The 20,949-nt window shown below is 35.4% G+C and overlaps 1 protein-coding gene across 3 annotated transcripts in view; it reads left to right on the forward strand.

The window, feature by feature from the left end:
• NUDCD1 (NudC domain containing 1) overlaps nt 1-18,202 on the forward strand; it is a 65,966-nt gene extending 47,764 nt beyond the window's left edge. For all 3 annotated transcript variants that reach the window (XM_004370687.2, XM_023725981.1, XM_023725983.1), the window contains exons 9-10: nt 10,729-10,888; nt 13,187-18,202. In XM_004370687.2, the coding sequence (XP_004370744.1) occupies nt 10,729-10,888; nt 13,187-13,479 (453 nt within the window). In that variant the 3' untranslated portion in view covers nt 13,480-18,202. The remainder of the gene's footprint in view (nt 1-10,728; nt 10,889-13,186) is intronic.
• Nucleotides 18,203-20,949: the final 2,747 nt, after the last annotated feature.

Consider the following 20,949-nt stretch of genomic DNA (forward strand, 5'->3'; position numbering starts at 1 on the left):
GTCCATCTTCTTTTTAAAGGCAAATTTGGTGTTTCAGTATAGTATATGAAAGTCAAGGTCTACCTGATCAAAATAGCTTTTTGGTCAAAAGTAGTTGGCTTGTCATTGGAGGAAGGAAATGGAGAGGGCTATAGTTTAGCTGTTTCATCAATCCTGTCACTTTAAGAACCAATCAAACTTCTGTATAGTCCACTTTGTGCTCTAAATCTTACCTCTTAAGTATTTCTGAAATACTAGCTTCAAGTTCTTTCTTCTTCTTGATTTTATCTTTCATGACAAATTGAAATTTACCTGTACATGGAAAGGTCAGTATATGTCCTTGTAGTTTGGGAAGAAGAACTGTAACACAAAGGTCAAAACTTTATATTGTAAATGACAGATTTTCTAAAATATAAAATGCTCTGAAAGAAGTGGAAATTGAGGTTAGACTTTGTCCTTTGGAAAATAAAATGTTAAGTGAATATATGAAGCCACACAGTAGAAGAGAGAGACATTAAATATCAGTACTGAAGAAGAAAAAATAATAAGATGTGGTCACTGGGTTGTAAAGCTCAGATCAGAAGGCAGATACAATTGTAGATTAATTATTTTTGTCTCTGCCTAGAGCTGTGCTATCCAAAACAGCCAATAGTGGCTATTGATCACTTAAAATGTGGCTAATCCGAATTGAGACGTGTTGTAAATGTAAAATGCACATCCAGATTTAAAGACTTAACATGAAAAAAAGTATATAAATCATCAATAAATTTTTTTATTGATATGTTGAAATGATAATAGTTTGGATATGTGTGGTTAAATAAAATATTAAGTTTTCCTGTTTCTTTTTAGTTTTTAATGTGACTACTAAACATTTAATATTCTATATGTGGCTCGCATTATATTTTTGTTGGACAACATTGACCTGTAGTGTTCAAATGAAATATAAAGAGACTTCAGCAATCAAAAAGGATATTTTAAAAAAATCAAATTGCAATGAATTTCTGATCAGCTGATTATTCGTCAGATACTGCTTACGTGACTGAAACAGCTAAAAAGAATATTTGCAGCTTATAAATAAGCTCATTGAGATGGGAAGCAGATGAGTTACAAACAAGAAATAATTCTTTTAAGTTAATATCATTATCAAAGGTAGGAGAAGAGGCATGTATTGTACATATAAATTTTTGTAGGAAAACGTTAAGGACAGGATCAGAAGTTATGTTAGAAAATATAGTTAGAAAGTATCTGAACCAGTGGTTTTTAAACTTTTTGCTCTCAGTACTCTATACTTTTAAGCTCCTTGGGGGCCTCTGTGTATTTTTTTATATGTGGGTTTTATCTATCAAAATTTTACCATATTATAACTTTGGCGAAGGGTAAGACAGTACACAATACTGGGGAGGCCAGTGCAGCTTGACCAAGGCAAAGTCATGGAAGCTTCATAGGCACATCCACATTCCCTCTGGGACCAAATTACTGGGCCAAGGTCTGGGGACCATGGTCTGGGGGGACAACTAGCTCAATTGACATAACACAGTTTATAAAGAAAATATTCTACATCCTACTTTGATGAGTAGCGTCTGGAGTCTTAGAAGCTTGTGAGCAGCCATCTAAGATACTCCACTTGTCCCACCCTGTCTGGAGCAAAGGAGAATGAAGAAAACCAAAGCACAAGGGAAAGATTAGTCCAAAGAACTAATAGACCACAGCTACCCCAGCCTCCACCAGACCGAGTGCAGCACAATGAGATGGTGCCTGGCTACCACCAGCGACTGCTCTGACAGATCACAGTAGAGAGTCCCAGATAGAGCGAGAAAAAAGTGTAGAATAAAATTCTAACTCACAAAAAAACACCAGACTTACTGATCTGACAGAGACTGGAGAAACCCTAAGAGTATGGCCCCTGGACACCCTTTTAACTCAGTAAAACGGAAAAAAGAAAAAAAAAATTTTTTTTTTTTACCATATTAGAGTTAAAACTAAGAAATTTAAAAAATATCAATTTATTTAAAAATAAGAACCCAATATATGTTAACATAAATAACATTTCCTATGAAAAGTAAGGGTATTTTCCAAAGCCAAAAAAAAAAAAGAAAGCAACACGTTGTGGCATTGTTTTACATTTTCACAAAGTCCTTCAATGTCCAGGTTAATAGAATACAGTTGTAGTCTCATATCTGTTTCTGTATTTAACCTATTGTAATATGATATTTTGGTTGAAGTATAATTTTCAGCCTCGTTTAGATGTATAGTTGGAAAATGGAGAAATATTTCAGTAGTGTTTTCAGATAGTGGTGTTTTGATATTATACCAAAATTTGACAAGTGGTAATTTCTTAAAAATGAGTCGCAATGTGGAATCTGAGACTGTATCAGTGAACTTATCATACTGTTACTTTAAAATCCGCTTGTCTTTCAGACTCTTTGTTGTTGTTGTGTGCTGTCGAGTTGATTGCAACTCATAGCGACCCTCTAGGACAGAGTAGAACTCTGCCCCATAGGGTTTCCTAGGCTGAGATCTTTATTGGGGCAGATTGCCAGGTCTTTTCTCTCATGGAGCTACTTGTGGGTTTGAACCACTGACCTTTTGGTTGGCAGATGATTGCTTAACCATTGTGCCAGTAGGGCACCTCAGACACTTTGAATGAGTATTTTATCTATGCATGAGGTTGGTCATATGAAAATGTTAAATGTTAGTTCTCTGAGTTAAGCAGATTTTCTAAATGTTGATTCATTTTATTATTCAATATATAAAGGAAACCACATTTATTAGTATTGCCACGCATCTCACAAGAAAAGGCTGTAAGGATTGGGAAGCTGCCATCCTCACAGTGACGGATACACATTTTCCAAAATTCAAAAGCTCACATTTTATCATTGGCAACAAATACTTTAAGTTCTCTTTGAAGTGGCAGGCTCACTTCATTTACTTTTGAGAAAATGTTTGCAAAATACACAATTTTGAATAACCATAGTTTGTCAGTTGTTGTTTTAAGTAAAGATGATGTTCCATGTTCAAGAAGTGACTTTTAGTGCTTTCAACTTGAACAGTTTCAAAAAGTGCTTTTCTTTGACATAACCATGGTACTTTAAGATGCTGCGTAAGTGCTTTATGCATGCTTCCCAGTTAGTTGCACAGAATATTAAAAAGACACTCAAGGGTCAAGATTTAATCAAAATAATTTGTACTGCTTTCTTAAAGACATTTTTTAAGTGAAACTGGCATTGTGTGGTTTGGTGCTGCTGTCATGATTTGTACTATGACTTCAACAATTTTACTTACTCTTGTTTTTCTACTATCTATACAAATTTAAACACAATGAAAAAGGCAGATTAAGTCCTTGCATATCACCCTTGAGAATGGCTCATCTAAAACATGAGTTCAGTGATTGTGTATTGTGTTAGTCATCTAGTGCTGCTATAACAGAAATACCACAAGTGGATGGTTTTAACAGAGAGAAGTTTATTCTCTCACAGTCCAGTAGGCTACAAGTCTGAATTCAGGGCGCTGGCTCCAGGGGAAGGCTTTCTCTCTCTGTCGGCTCTGGAGAAAGGTCCTTGTGAGGCACCAGTCTTCCCTTGGTCTGGGATCATCTCAGCGCAGGAACCTCAGGTCGAAAGGATGCGCTGTCCTCCTGGCACTGCTTTCTTGGTGGTATGAGATCCCCTTGTCTCTCTGCTTGCTTCTCTTTTTTATATCTCAAAAGAGCTTGGCTTAAGACACTATCTAATTTTGTAGATCTCATCAGTATAACTGCCACTAATCTATCTTATTACATCATAGTGATAGAATTTATAACACATAGGGAAATCATATCAGATGATAAAATGGTAGACAGTCATACAATACTGGGAATCATGACCTAGCCAAGTTGACAGATAATTTTGGGGGACACAGTTCAATCCATGACGTGCACATGTCATTCACTATTTACATAGCATGGCACTAATTTAATTATTAAGAAATTACAGAACATACATGTCCATATTTTTTGAAATGCTAATATATTCCACTGAATGAATAATTTATAAGAATCAGCACAAAGCTGGTTCCTGTGAGGCAGAGGTTAAAGATGTCCCAATGTCCAACTTCTCCAAATTGCTATACCACTCCATCATCTCTAACATCGACTACTCCTCCTCTTCTCAGTAGTCAGCCTCCTGTATTTGGGTTCTGTAAATCGCTGCAGTGTTTCACAGAGCTCACAAACCATATCAAGGAAATGGATCACACGGTTGTGGAGGCTGGCAAGTCCCAAATCCATGGGTCAGGCTTATGCTTCTCCTGACTCACATGGCTGCAGGGGCTGATGAACCCAAATCAGCAGGCCAGATAACAGGCTGCTGGCTCAAGGCTGCGGAAGCTGGCGTATCAGGTCAGATGATAGGCTGCTGGCCCACAGGGCTGCAGAAACTGGCGAATCCCAGAATCTGCAGGTAAGACGGCATACCACTGGCTCAAGTCCCAAGAACCAGAGCTCAGACAATGATGAGCTGAACACAGGATCCAGATGGAGAGAGACAGAGAGAGCCCCACCAGAGCACCCACATATATACATTGGATGCAGGCCACATTCCCAGGGAAGGGCATGACTTGAGTAAGAGTGGGACTTGAGTCACCCTCCTGTAAGGCTGTGACTCAAGATATACCCCACACTAATCCTGCCTCATTAACATATAGAGGTTAAGATTTACAACACATAAAATAGGGGATAATTAAGATAATTACATCAGATCACAAAATGGAGGACAACCACACAATACTGGGAATTATGGCCTACCCAAGCCGACACATAACCCAAACCATCACAGGTTCCGTATACCTTATTTGCATAGTTGTACTCAGTCATTGTGTGTGAGTCACAAAGACTATGGCTAGAAGGGCCATATTAAGTAGTTCATTGCACTATATCCACCAAATAGGATTACCCTGTAATTTACCTGATCATTCACCTAATGGATTTCTATTTCCCATAATTTTGGAAATTATAAATATCACCATTAAAAATATTCTTGCATATCTATTTTCTTCATTATGTTGGGATTTTTGACCTTGGACTAAAGTGCTTTCCAAGTTATTGTAGCAGTTTATTAGTCACCACTTTTAGCAGCTGAACTAAAATTGAGCAAATATATTTTGAGTACTTACTTTAAATATGGAGAGATATTGGTAATCAAAACAGTCTCTGCTTTTAAAGATTGTACAGCCAAATGGGGAAAACAGGCAAGTAAATACACATTTATAATTTTTGTTATTGTGTGTGTTAAGTACTGAGAGAGGTTGTATCAGACAAGTTGAAACTTGTGTAAAAACTCAGATATTATGGTTCTTTTGAAATATTACAATGAATTTAGCATGGCTAGAGTATAGAGCCCTTAAAGTGGAGAAGCAAAGGTGTTACTTAGTGTTTTTTATGTTTCCAATTTAATGTATGTGAATTAATATGTGAGATATGTGAGTTTTATATTGAGTTTCTTTGACTTGTGTTTATGTATGTTTACAGATTTTATCTGCTCTTGCAAGGAGCCCTGGTGGTGCAGGTGGTTAAGCAGTTGGCTGCTGGCCAAAAGGTCAGCAGTTCAAATCCACCAGCTGCTCCTCGGAAGCCCTATGGGGCAATTCTACTCTATTGTATAGGGTTGCTACGAGTCAGAATCGACTCGACGGCAAAGCGTTGGGTTTTTTGGTAGGAACTTCTGTTTTATACATTACGTATTTTTCAGTTCCTTACATAGCATGTGATTTGATTGTGGTTCATATTGTAGACATTTCCCATTAACTATTTCTTGTTACCATTAGTTTTATTTCTCCTACTTTAATGACATTTTAAATGTTTATATATTTGAGTCCGTTGACCTTCAACTTTCTTCATTTCTTTTGAGCTTAATGTTCTTAGAGCATTATTACCCTTGTAGAGACCTGGTAAGTATTTATACTATTTTCTATCATTATCTGTAATCTATTTTTTGTATGACTACTTTATTTGAGTTTTTTTGTCCATTTCATCTGTATTATCAACTCTGTTGATGAACGGATGTTCAAACAAAAATGCAAGTCAGGATTTGATAAGACTTATTTTTAGGTATTTTCAGACATCAATTTTAAACACATCATGCATGAACAACTTAATCAACACAACTGATCAAAATAGAATATGGACCATGTTTTCTAATATCTGGGTTACCAGATCTGAAGTAATGCCTAACCAGGGACATGCTCTTGTGGTTGCTTAATAATTACTACAAAATGGAGTTTGGGAGAGCATGCATTATGGTGATTAATACATGGGCTTTGGAGGCAAAACTGAATTTAAATTCGCTTATTAGCTTCTTAACTTAAATTCCTTAACCTCTTGAGTTTTAGTTTTCTCCTCTATAAAATGGGATTATATTCCTACTTCTCTGGTAGGAAAAATTAAACAAGGTAGTAGATATAACTTAGCTCAGTACTTTATGCATAGTAAATACGGAGAAGATCATTCTAGCAATTAATTCTATGTGTTCAGGATATTAATTTGGAATGAAAGTTTCTTGTCATTAACTTTTCAACCTGGCCTCCTTCCGTTTACTTTATTCTGAATAGAAAACCTATTTTTAATGTTTTTTTTATTTAATTTGGTAATTGCAGTGATTAAGGTAAATATCTTTGACATTTAATCTTCATAAGTCTTAAATTACTAAAGTTCTACAAAATGAAAAAAAAAAATCCATTGCAGTTGAGTCAATTCTGACTCATAGTGACCCTATAGGACAGAGTAGAACTGCCCCATAGAGTTTCCAAGGCTATACATTTTTTTTTATTTTTTCCCATACAAAAATCTGTACATACATTGTTGTTATGTGACTCTAATTGCTCTCCCCATACTGTGACAGCACACTCCTTCTTTCTACCTCTGATTTCCCATGTCCATTCAACCAGCTCCTAACCCTGTCTGCCTTCCCATCTCACCTACAGACAGAAGCTGCCCATTTAGTCTCTTGTATCTACCTGAGCTAAGAGGCACACTCCTCATGAGTATCACTTTATGTCCCACAGTCCAGTCCAGTCCCTGTCTGAAGAGTGGCCTTGGAAATTGTTTTAGTTCTGGGCTGATAAGAGAATCCAGGGGCTGTGCTTTCCAGGGTTCCTCCAGTCTCAGTCAGACCATCAAGTCTGGTCTTCTTACTAGAATTTGAGTTCTGCACCCTGCCTTTCTCCTGCTCCATCTGGGACTCTCCAAGGCTATGAATCTTTAAAGAAGCAGACTGCCACATCTTTCACACACACAGTGGCTGGTGGATTTGAACCACTGACCTTTCAGTTAGCAGCCTAGCACTTAACTACTGCGCCACCAAGGCTCCTAAAATTCTACAAAGAGAAGAAAAAGACAGTCAATTGACTACTTGAAATTCATGTTTCAAGTTTTTCTCTAAAGAATATTTTACTCTAATTGTAGTCTTTGTTGGTTCTTTAAAGATAAACTTTTTCTGTAATACATATGGTAATAAAAGGAATGTGGAATTATATTTTATTGGTCAAAGGGTTTATGGATTTAAGAGGTTTTTTTGTTTTTTTTTGCAAAGCAGTAAGATACTTATTTGGCATTAACAAGGAATGAGTTTTCCAAATAAGTGAAAACTGTGTAAATAAATGTTTCCCTTTTATGTGCCAAAATTATACTTAAGGCCTTTTTTTTTTTTTTTTTTTTTGGTAGAATCTTCCTAAAATTTATTGTTTGCCCAACCTCTTATATAGAGCATTCTGCAGAAAATTAACATTTTATAAAGGTCATTGGTGTGAACATTAATAACTATATTATGCATTTCTACATTAATACCATCAGGGGCACTTAAAGTAGGTGGGGCTCTTTGCCCCTACACTAAGTAACTTCAGCCTACTCCATTTTAAAAATTTCATTTCTGGTTTTATATTGTTTATTTTTGTTCCTTCCACTGCTGGTAGCTACTGTCTGCTATTTCTTTCCTTTGACAGTGTGCCCAAAGCAACCATTCTTTTCCTTCTTATTTGCTGCCCCATTTGGCTTTTGTCTACCAAGTTGTAGCCAAAACCGATTATTTTACTTTATAACTAAATTCTAATATTTTTGGTTATCTTAATTTTGATTTCCTTTTCTTTCGGACAAAATCCTCTGATATCTGACCCTTTAGAAGGAGCAGATATTTAGTCTTGTGAAATAGGTGGTGGATTAGTTTTCTACTACTGCAACACATTTACCACAAACTTAGTGGCTTAAAACAACACAAATTTATCCTCTTACATTTCTGGAGGTTACCAAAAAACCAAACTCGTTGCTGTCGAGTCAGTTCCAACTCATAGCAACCCTGTAGGACAGAGTAGAACTGCCCTGTAGGGTTTCCAAGGAGCGCCTGGTGGATTCGGACTGCAGACCTTTTGGTTAGCAGCTGAGCTCTTAACCACTACGCCACCAGGGTTTCCTTCTGGAGGTTAGAAGTCCTAAAATTAAGTTGTGAGTTTCGTGTTCCTTCTGGAGACTGTAGGGGAGAATCCATTTCCTTGTCTTTTCTAGTTTCTAGAGACCACTCACATTCCTTGACTGTGGCCTCATCCTCCATCTTCAATGCGAACAGTGTAGCATCTTCCAGTCTGTCTCTCTGTCCTTCTGCTTTCATTGTCACATCATCTTCTTCGTCTGTGGCCCATCTGTCTCCCTCTTATAAAGGCTCTGTGATTACATTAGGCCTACCTAGATAATCTAGGATAATCTTCCCATTTCAAGATCCTTAATTTAATCGTATCTACAAAGCCCTTTTTGCCATTTAAGCTAACATATTCAGGGGTTCCAGGGGATAAGGACATAGACATCTTTAAAGGTCTTTATTCAGCCTGCTGTAGGTGGTTTATGTGTATATTAATAATCCTAATATAGTATGACAGATAATTTAGTAGGGGTAATATACACGGTGCTGGGGGTTCTCAGAGTTCGGACATCTCATGTAACTATGAAAGTAGGGGATTCTTCTGGAGCAGCTGATGGTTGAACTGGGTCTTGGAGGATGAATAGGAATAAATCAAGCAAAAAAGGACATGAGGAGTTCAGGCAGAAAGAATGTCATGTTGACGGTATAGCAAAGGCAAACCATGTGATATTGCTGTTTTTGTAGTTAATAGTACTTTGACATAATCACAGTAATGGGTGTGAATGTACAGTGGAAAGAGAAGGAACATCTAAGTTGGAGTAAGTGATTCATAGTCAGAGACTTTTATTCCATCCTCTTATTTTAATGACTGATGTCCCTTGGTAGTTAACCTTTCTCTTGGTACAGGATCCTCTTGTTCTTGTCACATCGCTGTCCATTCAAGGTATGGGGGGATCAGAGATCAGTCAATTTCATTATTAATACTTTAGAAGACACATGGCTTTTGAGAATTAATGAATAAATGAATTTTTATGTACATATTATTTCAACTAGTTTTTGTATTTCAGGTTTTTTTTTGGTTAAAGCCCTTGGTAAGCAAATGAGAATATTAGGTTAGGGATACAAGGAAGAAGGCTGAAGCAGTTTTGAGCCCATCAAACTTATAATAAAAGGCCAACTGGCTAGTTATGATTCTGAAACTAAACCTTGTGTAGCCAGTGATAATCAGGGGAAAGGGAAGAAAAGAAATAGTTGGTGATCTCTGTGTGCCTAGAAGCCCCATTCCCAGGTATTGTTGGGGTAGTAGAAACTAGGTTCTTCTGTCACTGACTTTTCCTGTGACCAGTAGCCAGTGCTGGCACATCTGTACCAATAAATTCTTATGCTGGAGAGAGCCACTTCACAGCTTTCCCTGTTGAATATAGGTCAGGTCCTCACCTCTTATTTTAGCCAAACATTTTATGATTTTCCACTCTGTTGTAAAACTCTTGGAACCATTCAATATTTGTCAAGTACTGTACACATTTTGTTTTCTATAAACATGGATGGATTTATGTTGACATTTAGTCAGTTGGACATTTTTAGCTCGGATAATATTTCTAATAAACAATATCACTGCAGCCTGCCTTCATTAAAAGGGGTATTACAATAGATGGAATCCAGTTATGAGTCTCAATTTAGTGATTTTATATTAAAATGAATTCCTTTAGCTATCAATATTGCAGTAACAGTTATTGACATAATCATTACTGACATGGATAATTTAAACAATATACCAGTGTGACACATAACTGGTAAACAGATATAGGTTTGAATCTCAGCACTCTGATTTTTCTAGCTGTATAGCCTAGAACAAGTTACTCAGGCTCTCCAAATCTGCTTGTTCATCTATTAAATAAAGATAATAACAACTTCATAGGGTGTTGAGAAGATTAATATTTATAACATACTTGGCATATGTAACGGAACCCTGGTGGCATAGTGGTTAGCTACAGCTGCTAACCAAAAGGTCAACAGTTCCAATCCACCAGCTGCTCCTTGGAAACCCTGTGGGGGAGTTCTACTCTGTCCTGTAGGGTCGCTGTGAGTCAGAATCAACTTGACGGCAGCCACCACTTACTAACATTTATTAACCATTTATTAACATTTATTAACAGGCTAAATCGGGTAAGTTACTTAAATGCTTTGTGCATCACTTTCCTCATCTGTAAAGTGAACATAACAATAGGATATTCCTCCTAGGGGTGTTAATCAGATGAGGTATAGGTATATAAAAATTTAGAAAAGTGGCTGAAACGTAGTACCATATGTCAGTTGTTATTATTAATTCATTGTTGAGTAAGTTATTCATTTTTTATTTTTTACTTTTTAGGTGAATCTTGGAAGTAATGAGTACCTTTTCTCCGTCATAGTGGATCCTAAAGAAATGCCCTGCTTCTCTTTGCGCCATGATGTTGATGCCCTTCTCTGGCAACCACACTCTAGCAAACAAGACGACATGTGGGAGCACATTGCAACTTTCAATGCTTTAGGTACAAAACAAGCTCTGACAGCATTTTTTATTATATCAAAAATTACAGTCACCATTTTTTTTAAAGTTCATTTTTTTTTTAATTTGAGCTGTCCTAATTTCATTTAGATTGATTTGTGCTATAATTTGGTTGCTAGTACTGTAGTACATGAGTGTTAAATGCTGTTGAAATAATTGGACTAATCTGTTAGTACTTGTAGAGACGATCAACTCAGAAATCAAAGTGTGTATCTAACTATGTGACTCATTGTAATCACCCATTTGCTTATTCTAATTTAGCTATAAAAAACCTAAAACCAAACCCATTGCCCTTGAGTCGATTCTGACTCATAGCAACCCTATAGGACAGAGTAGAACTGCCCCATAGGATTTCCAAGGCTGTAATCTATATGGGAGCGGACTGCCACATCTTTCCCCCTTGGAGGGGCTGGTGGGTTCAAACCACCAGTCTTTCACTTAGCAGCTGAGCAATTAACTACTGCACCACCAGGGCTCCTGGTAATTTAGCTATATAGTGTTACAATATGAACAAGGGATTTGACAATACCCTACGTGGAACTTGTATTCAGGTTTTTTCAGAGTAATCTTCAAAAACATAGAATTGCTCTAAGGTAATGCACGTTAGGAAACATCTTTCATGGAACGTTAGTGTGGAGAGCTATTATCATGAAAACACTTAATGGAAAGTGGTGATAAGCAGAAATTAAATTTATCCTCTAAGATATAAGAGAGAATACCAGTGTTAAAATTAGGGCTTGAAAATGTTTAAACTACATAATTATAGACTTATACAATAATTGATTTTATGTCAAAATACACTAGTATTGTGTGGGAGAATTTTTTTACATGAATTAGCTACAGTGATTGCATTCCTCAAAGGTTATTTTACACCAACAGCAGGAAGTAAAATTATGCATTTTAATCGCTATATATGCACAACCCCAACTGAAGAGGAGCTTTGTCAATTATCCCTTATAGTTGAATAATATAAGTTGTTAAACTGGTTAATTCAGAATCCAAATGGATTTTTAGGACCTGAAGTACAAAATTTGAGTGAAGAATTTAACCACATAATTTCTAGCCTTTTGACTATTTTTTTAATCCTATTTCCTCTTTCTTTAGTAAGAGGAAAGCCATACCATATAATTTTTATATACGCAGATCCTCCATTTGTATCTCCCAGTTCTCCATTATAGAGGAGTTTACTATATTTGAGGTTAAATTAAGTCAGCATTACATTAGATATGTAATCTTAAGATATTATATACATTATTAATTTTGTCAAGAGTATCCTGGAGAACTAATCCTAAGCTACTCAAATATCTATCTACATCCTGTTCACTTTTCCCTCCTCAAACCTTGTTTAATATTAAAACACCAGTATTGATCTGCCTGGGCTATGGTTTCTTTGCTTGTTCATTTGGTGAGATCTCAATTTATGTTGTTTTATATGTATATATATATTTTCTATCTCACATGTTATAACCTTCAGTAACCATGTCCCAGTTTGAAAATCCTGATTTCTATTTCAGAAGATAAACCTCCTCTTATCTGTAAAGATACTTTAAAACATGTACATGAATAAAAAGATAAGATTAGAATACTTTTCAAAGTTTAATTAGTTTTCAAGGGATGTTCTAATTCAGTTTTTAAAATTAGATACTTGAATTTTCTTTTGCGCTTGTAGATTCAGGATTCTACTTTTGGGGGCATACAACAAAATCCTGTTGCATTGTTGATATTGATGTATAAAAATACCACTAACTTTATAGGAATAATAAGAGAATGCATTGTGAATATGGGTACCTTCAAGAGGGTGGGGCCTGGATTATGAGCACACTCCTGAAATAACTTTATGATGGTATTCTATAAACATTTTCCCATTTATCTGATAGGAGAAAGGAAAAAAGATTATATAATGTATCTGTGATTTATGAACCTAAATATTAAATTGACATTTAAAGATATTTTGGCATGTTCTTAGTGTTTTCACATAAAATTTTTAGTGTTATAAGTATTCATAGAAATTAAATGGAGCTATATTGTGCCTTTCTTGGGCAATTGAAGCCCTCTCTATTTTGTTCTTTAGGAATTGCAGTTGCATTTTTTTACACCAGTTGGGAGAGATTGATTGTGGCTAATCATTAATAGTTCAGAACTCAACCATTGTGTATTTATGGCATTTATTTGAATCATGCATTTTAATTTGTAATAAAAATTAGGATATGTTAATTTAGTATTTTTCTCCTTCTGTTTAATACATATATTTTTTTTTCTTTTGTCTTGTATTTCTTGGTAGGCTACGTCCAAGCGTCAAAGAGAGACAAAAAGTTTTTTGCCTGTGCTCCAAATTACTCCTATGCAGCTCTTTGTGAGTGCCTTCGTCGAGTATTCATCTATCGTCAGCCCACTCCCATGTCCACTGTGCTTTACAACAGAAAGGAAGGCAGGCAAGTAGGGCAGGTTGCTAAGCAGCAAGTAGCAAGCCTAGAAACCAACGATGCTATTTTAGGCTTTCAGGCAACAAACGAGAGATTATTTGTTCTCACTGCCAAAAACCTCTTTTTAATAAAGATAAATACAGAGAATTAATTATACCAACATGTTAGCTTTTCTGTACTGAAAAACTATTCAGTGGTATCTAGAAGGCTGGGCAATTATACTGTAACCTGTTAAGTTTTGATGTATTACAGTACCTGTATAATTTTTTTATTTTTTAAAGTACATTGGAAATCTGTTCAAGGGATTATGATTCTGTAAAAGTGTACTAGGCTGTGGAATGAAGATACAGAATTAGAGAAAAATTTGCTTCTGTAAAAATGTAAAGATAATATTAACAAGTGCAATTATTTTTTATTAAAGAAGCTAAAGTATTGTCTTTTATATGAAAGACATATAATTCACTGTTTAAAAAATAAAGATATTATTTACACTTTCTGTGTTAATATAGGGCTACATTCTGTACCCATAGAATGTATAGGATTACAGTTAAAATAAAGATTAATTAAAAGATTTGAATATTCCAAGTCAAGGAAAAAAAATACTGTACCTATTAATCATTGTAACTTTGTTCTCTTTATTTTGCTTATGAAATAATTTTTTTTGATATGGTGCATCAGTATCTTTACTGTTACATGTTTTAAAAAGTCGTATAAATACTTATTTAAATGGATTGAATGGCTGAGGTAGAGGGGAGAATACAAGAGATGTACAGCAGGTCTAGTAGCCTTAAAGTTTGCTGAGAGGCCTTAATTCTTTCTCAGATTAACTATTGCTTTACTTAATTTTTATCCATTTGCTCTGCCAAAGAGAGAGGGGGAGAGAGAGAGAGAGATACTAAGATTTCATAAAGTGTAGCTGTTCATTGCTGTGTAACAAATCACCCCAAAACTCAGAGGTTTAAAACCATGGCATTTTATTATTTCTCACAATTTAATGGATTGGCTGGACAGTTCTGGGTTAAATGACAGCTTGTCTCTGCTCTATATGACCTCACATCCTCCAGTAGGCTAGACTGGGCTTCTTACCATAATAGAGGAAACATTCCAAGAGGGCAAGCCCTAATGGGCAAGAGCCGTACAAGCCTCTGTTTCCACCATATTTGCTAATGTCCCCTTGGATAAAGCAGTCACGTGGCCAAGCTTAGAGTCATTGAGGGAGGGGACTGCGTTAATAGGAGGTCTGATTCACTGAGGAACATTAGTGTAGCAGTCTACCACACAAAGGGATTACGGTTTGTCTTTGCAGTGTGAACAAAATAATCCTGTAAATTAAGTAAATAATTAAGTATTTTTTGCCATGAATGTTAGCTTCTCATACTTATATTGCCTCCCCAGATTTCTTTTGGTTTGCATTTACCTGGAAAACATTTAACTTTTTATATCATTTTTAGTCAATATAAACCTCAAGTTGGATTTTGTATTTGAATAGGATAGTTAAGACCTTACTTCAAGAGGCAGAAAATATAGAAAAGAGATTTTAGGGTAGAGAATCTTTATTCCTAGCATATCTCTCTCACCTCTCAGGGCAAGTATTTGACTGAATTAAGTTTAGGAGAAGAAGGAAAAATAAGTTTGAGAGACAGAAGAAGACAAAAAGGATGGGAGTTACATACATGTTCTGAACCCTTTGTCAGAGTGCAGTTTCCTAGAGAGAAGTAACTAGGATGCTAGATAAAAAGTTGGGAAGGATGATCCTGAATTCTGATGGTGACAATAGGAAGTACTCCATTATTACTAGGAAGGAGATAGACTAAATATTGAGCTTCATGAGGTCACAAACATAGAAAAACAGATATTTGGTTGAACCAAAAAATTGACATCTGCAGAACTTTTTAGTGTCATTGTAAAAGAAACATCATGAAACAAAAGACCATTCATACAGTCAACTAGTAAAAATCTTTTTTGTGTAAAAGTAGATTTAAATTTTCTTTAAAAGTTTTCCCAAAGATCATAAATACCCCCTTAGGGAATATAAGAAAAACGCAGACTTACGTGGTGCTTAATTAACTGTATCACTATGTATATGTGCACATTTTCAGACAGTATCAATTTTCTTTCCTCTATGTATGGTGACTCTTAATATGATTAATGTTGAACTGAAAACTGTCAGGAAAATTAGTCTTCAATGTTGTTTCATATTGACATATGCTAAGAAAGTAATGAGTCTTGAGTAATCATTTTCAGCTGTGCTTTCTTGTTATGCTTCAAGAATTTCACAGACATTTAATTCAGCTTAAACAACGTTCTAAACTATTTTTAAATAATAGGCACACATTTAGTATAGTCCTAAAAGTGCTATGAGTGTAGTAACTTGTATTTTTGTTGATTTTTGTCATGAATTATAAATGGGAATTTATAAAATATTTATGATAGTAATAAAGTGTTATATGTTCTACGTATTAAAATTAATTTATCAGTATTCTTTCAACATGTTTATTATGCATCAGTTGTATACCATAATATAATGTTTTCAGTGCTAAGGATTATGCAATGGATAAGAAACAAGAGTACATTCTACTGATTTTCAGGTAAATTTTCCCTTTGGGAAATAGAAAGAGGGTAGGTGGAATCAGTGGTTCCATTGCTAAAAAGAAGTTTGATCAAGAATGGAACCTTGGAGAAAACTATATGCAATATGCAAGCAGAAGGGTTGCCAATTAGAAGGATCATAAAGAGGATAAAAGCATTTCAAGAAACTAAGAATGGTAAACAATATTAAATAATGTTCTGAAGTAATAAACAACTCACATTTCCACATAGAAGGGAAATTACCTTACAGGTTAAACCATCATTGTGCAGGGATTTCTAATGCTTTGTTTGTGATTATCTACAGAGATAGGAAAAGAACAAATGGTAAGTTTATGTATGGCAAGTAATATAATAAAACTAGTATTGTACTAGTCATTTGTGATAACTGGGAGAATATTTTAATTACTTCTTAGTACTAATCATGTCTTACTTAGCATGTACTAGTAGTTGAGCCAGTAAAAATTAGGCCTAATGGGGTTTAAAGTAATTATAATTATAAGGAACCCTAGTGGTGCAGTGGTGAGTGCTTGGCGGCTGCTATCCCAGAGGTCCGCGGTTCAGACCCATCACTTGCTCTGCAGGAGAAAGATGTGGTAGTCTGCTTCTGTAAAGATTTACAGCTTTGGAAACCCTATGGGGCAATTCTACTCTGTCCTGTAGGGTTGCTCTGAGTTGGAATTGACTCGATGGCAGCAGGTTTGGTTTGGTTTTAGAGGAAATATACCAGAGAGAAATGCGCCTTTCTGAGATTAGCATAAAAGAATAAATGTGCAAAAACAGCTCAAGTCAGAGGTACCCACCCACATTAAGATATATTATGAAGCACTAATTAAAAGTATGAAATACATATATTTTAGATTTATTTATTAGAAGAAAATGTTTTCTAATCTCAAGGTTGAAAAGGCTTCTTCAAACCGAAAAAACAAAAATATAAGGAAAAAGACTGATAAATTTGACCATATCAAAATGAAAAATAATCTTTGTAACCTGGTTCCATTAGCAGCGCTAGAAGATAAGCAACAGACTGGAAGAAAATATTTGTTACATACATAATAGATGAGATTTAAAATCCGTAATATAAAAAGAACCCCTATGATTTAATTAAAACACACACACACACAATAGAAAAATGGGTAAGAGATATGAACAGTCAATTCATAGATAAGGAAATACAGATGGTCAGTAAACCTTTGAAAAGACGTTCAATCTCGCAGGTAATCGGGTATTGGTAAACATTTTAAAGTTTTATGATATTAAATCTTGGCCAGAGTATGGAAATACCATAAATTACTCTCTATGAGAAGGCTTTGGTCAATCCCTTTTTATAAAAGGCCTGGAAACCCCCTTGACATTGATTATGTAAGTAATATTTTGTTCCTTTCTCATGAGAGAAAGATGGAGTTAGTAATTGTGACACTTCTGCAAGTTAAACCAAGATTTGTATGCCGTTTTTCAAAATAGATACTCCTGTGAAAAGTCTCCCTTTGTTCATAAAATGTTTTCTGCTGTTTAAATTCTCTATTAAAAAAAAATAAGAGGGAAATACTCCTTAGTGCCTCAAATGAAATAAGGAAGTTAAGATTGGCTATCACCTAGGTACTACAGTTTCTGTCTTGGGAAGGAAATAAGAGGAGCTAACCCTTTGACTTTCCTTTGAACAAGCATCTTAGGTTTAGATGCAGGCAAGCTGTGTTCCAAGAGAGGTCACTTACGTTGGAGCCATTGTCAAGCACATCATTCTGAGACTATTCTAAGTATATTCCTCCACCTGACTAGCCCAGGCATGTGTTTATGATGGTCAGAATGGTAGAGGGCAAGTTCAATTGTAGCACAAATGATTTTCAAGCTTCTGCTGTCACATTTTCTAGTATATTGGCCAAAGCAAGTCAGATGGATGGTCCCAGAGGCAGAGTGGGAGGACCCTGCAAAGTTACATGGCAAAGGACATGGATACAGGGAGAGTGAAGCACTGGGACCATTTTTGAAATCTATCATATGTACCGACACTATGTCCTAGCAATATCATAGATTTCTTTTTTCCCCGCTTCCCTTCATGGTACACAGGAAATTATAACTGTACGACACATTGGTGTAAAAGAATAGGCTGCTCTTGGCCAGAAGTGACCTTGGCCACCCCAAAGGCCAAGGGACTCAATTTCTAGGCAATTGGTAACCTGTTTACAGCACACTGATGTAAAACCTATTCGGGTGCTTATGTCATAGAGAGACATTGGCAAGGAGAAATGCATAAGGATGTAGAGGGTCAGCGAAAAACAGGAAGACCTTCAACGAGATGGATTGACACAGTGGCTGCAACAATGGGCTTAAGCATAACAATGATTGTGAGGATGGCTCAGGGCCGGGCAGTGTTTCATTCTGTTGTACATTGGATTGCTATGAGTCAGAACCGACTTGATGGGACCTAACAACAACTGCAGCATTGTAACAGCAAGAAATTAGAAACAACCTGAAACTCTGTAAAAAGGTATGTGCATACATTAAGATTGTCATTTATAGTTAAGTGATGCACTTAATTTTCAAATACTCAAAATAATTGAAAAAAAATTAATTTAGAAAAATATGCCATTAACTATTTAGATCCAAAATCTATAATTAATACAATTTCAGGTTTACATATATATATTTCCCATTGCCACAGCTATTTAAATTAACTTTATTGAGGTATAATTTGCGTATAATGAACTACAGCTGTTTCACATGTACAACTGGATGCACACACACACGCCTGTGAAACCACCACCACAGTCAAGACACAGAAGATTTCCATCACTTCTGAGTTTTTTCATACCCCTTTGCAATCAATCCCTCCTTTCATTTATGCCATCAGACAACCACTGTTGTGCTTTCTGTCACTATTGATTTGTTTATTGCAGCAATTTTGATATTCTCATTTTTAAAAGAATGCTATATAAATTGAAGCTTAGTATGTATGTACTACTAATATATTCGCAGGGTTTGGATACAATCTTCTCAAGGTAAATGTGTTACAATCTAGATGGAAATTTCACCTAAATGTAGTCTGAATTATCTACTTACCAATAAGTAAGATAATTTAACTAGACCTTCTTGCCCAATTTGATATTCAATCCAAGAACCCCCTGGTACTTAAAATCTGTCACAAACCAGGAATTCAGAGTTTTCTAATGTGAAGGTTATTTGCAGATATATTGTTTTGTGTGTATTTGGAACAAATAAGAAATGTTGTCTTTGGTAAGAGGATTCCAAAATAAACCTTTTATTGTCCAGATTCATTTCCAACAGCCTACTTTACATAATCACCCTTGAAGATAAGCTGTGATAGGATAAAAATGTAAGCTATGAAGGCTAAATCAGCCACTAAAATAACAAAAAGTTACAGCTAATAAGCCAACAAAGGAGATAAAATACAATCACAAGAAATATTCAGTTAATCTAAAAGAAGGCACAAAAAAAAGGAAAATGGAAAAACAGATGTATGTGACAAATAGAAGACAAATAGCAACATGATAGATTTAAACAATTGTATCAATAATCATGTTAAAAGACAGATACTGTCATGTTGGATAAAAAAGCAAGACCCAACTATATGCTGCTGACAGGAAACACTTTAGAAAGACACAAATAGGTTTAAATTAATGGAAAAGGAAAAAAAAGCCTCAGAGTGTGAACTGTGCTTATTGCCTAGCTACTAAAGAGTATACCAAAAAAACCCAAACCCATTACCGTCGAGTTGATTCTGATTCATAGTGACCCTATAGGACAGAGTAGAACTGCCCCATGGGATTTCCAAAGAGCAGCTGGTGGATTTGAACTGCCGACATTTTGGTTAGTAGCCAAGGTCTTAACCACATGTATTTTTTTATATGATGCAATAGAATGATACTTGGTCTGTCATCCTCCCAAAAGCCAATAACCCATTCTAATGAAAAAATATCACACAAACGCAAAGTGAGGTGCATTCTACAAAATGCCTGACTAGCACTCCTCAAAATTTTTAAGACACCAAAATCAAGGCACATATGAGAAACTATCACAGCCATTTAGCGTGATGACTGAATAATGTATCCTTGATGGGATCCTGGAATAGGAAAGGACATTAAGGAAAAACTAATGAAATCCAAATAAGTTGGAGTTTAATTACCAGTATTGTACCGATGTTGTTTTCTTAGCTGTGACAAAAGTACCACAGTAATGTAAGATGTTAACAATAGGTGAAACTGAGTGGGAGGTATGCAGAAGTTCTCTGTACTGTCTTTGCAACGTTTCTGTAAATCAAACTATTCTAAAATAAAATATTTATTTTTTTAAGCAAAGAATGGAAAAGAATATGTCATGTTAGCACTATTCAAAATAAGGCTGGAGTGGCGATATTAATATTACAAAGTTGATTTCAAAGCAAAGAATATGACTAGGGATAAAGAAGGCCATTTCATAATAATACAGGGGTCAGTTATTCAAGAGGACATAATACTCCTAAGTGTTTATGTTCCTAATAACAAAGCTTTAAAATACATGAAGTAAAAACTGATAGAACTGTGAGGAAAAATAGACAAATCAACAATTATAGTTGGAGATTTTAATACTTCTCTGTCAATCACTGATGGAACAAGTAGAAAAAAAATCAGCAAGGATATAGCACATTTGAATAACACTATCGACAAACTTGACCTAAACGATACTTATAGAACACACTACCAAACAACAGAATACAAGTTCTTCTTAAGTGCAAATGTAATATTTACCAAGATAGACCATATTCTGGGCTATAAAACAAAAATAAAGATGCAAAGTATGTCCTCTGACCCGAATGGAATTAAATTAGAAATCAGTTAACCGAATGATGCCTGGAAAATCCCCAACTGTTTGGAAACTAAATAACACACTTCTAAACAACCCATTTGTCAAAGAAATCAAAGAGTGCTCAGAAATTGTTTGAACTGAATGGAAATGAAAACACTTAAAATTTGTGGAATTTCACTAAGGCAATATTTAGAGGGAAATTCATAGCACCAAATGCTTACATGAGATAAGA

The sequence above is a fragment of the Trichechus manatus genome, unplaced genomic scaffold (genome assembly GCF_000243295.1).
Source record: "Trichechus manatus latirostris isolate Lorelei unplaced genomic scaffold, TriManLat1.0 scaffold00009, whole genome shotgun sequence".
In the NCBI taxonomy this organism is placed as follows: domain Eukaryota; kingdom Metazoa; phylum Chordata; class Mammalia; order Sirenia; family Trichechidae; genus Trichechus; species Trichechus manatus.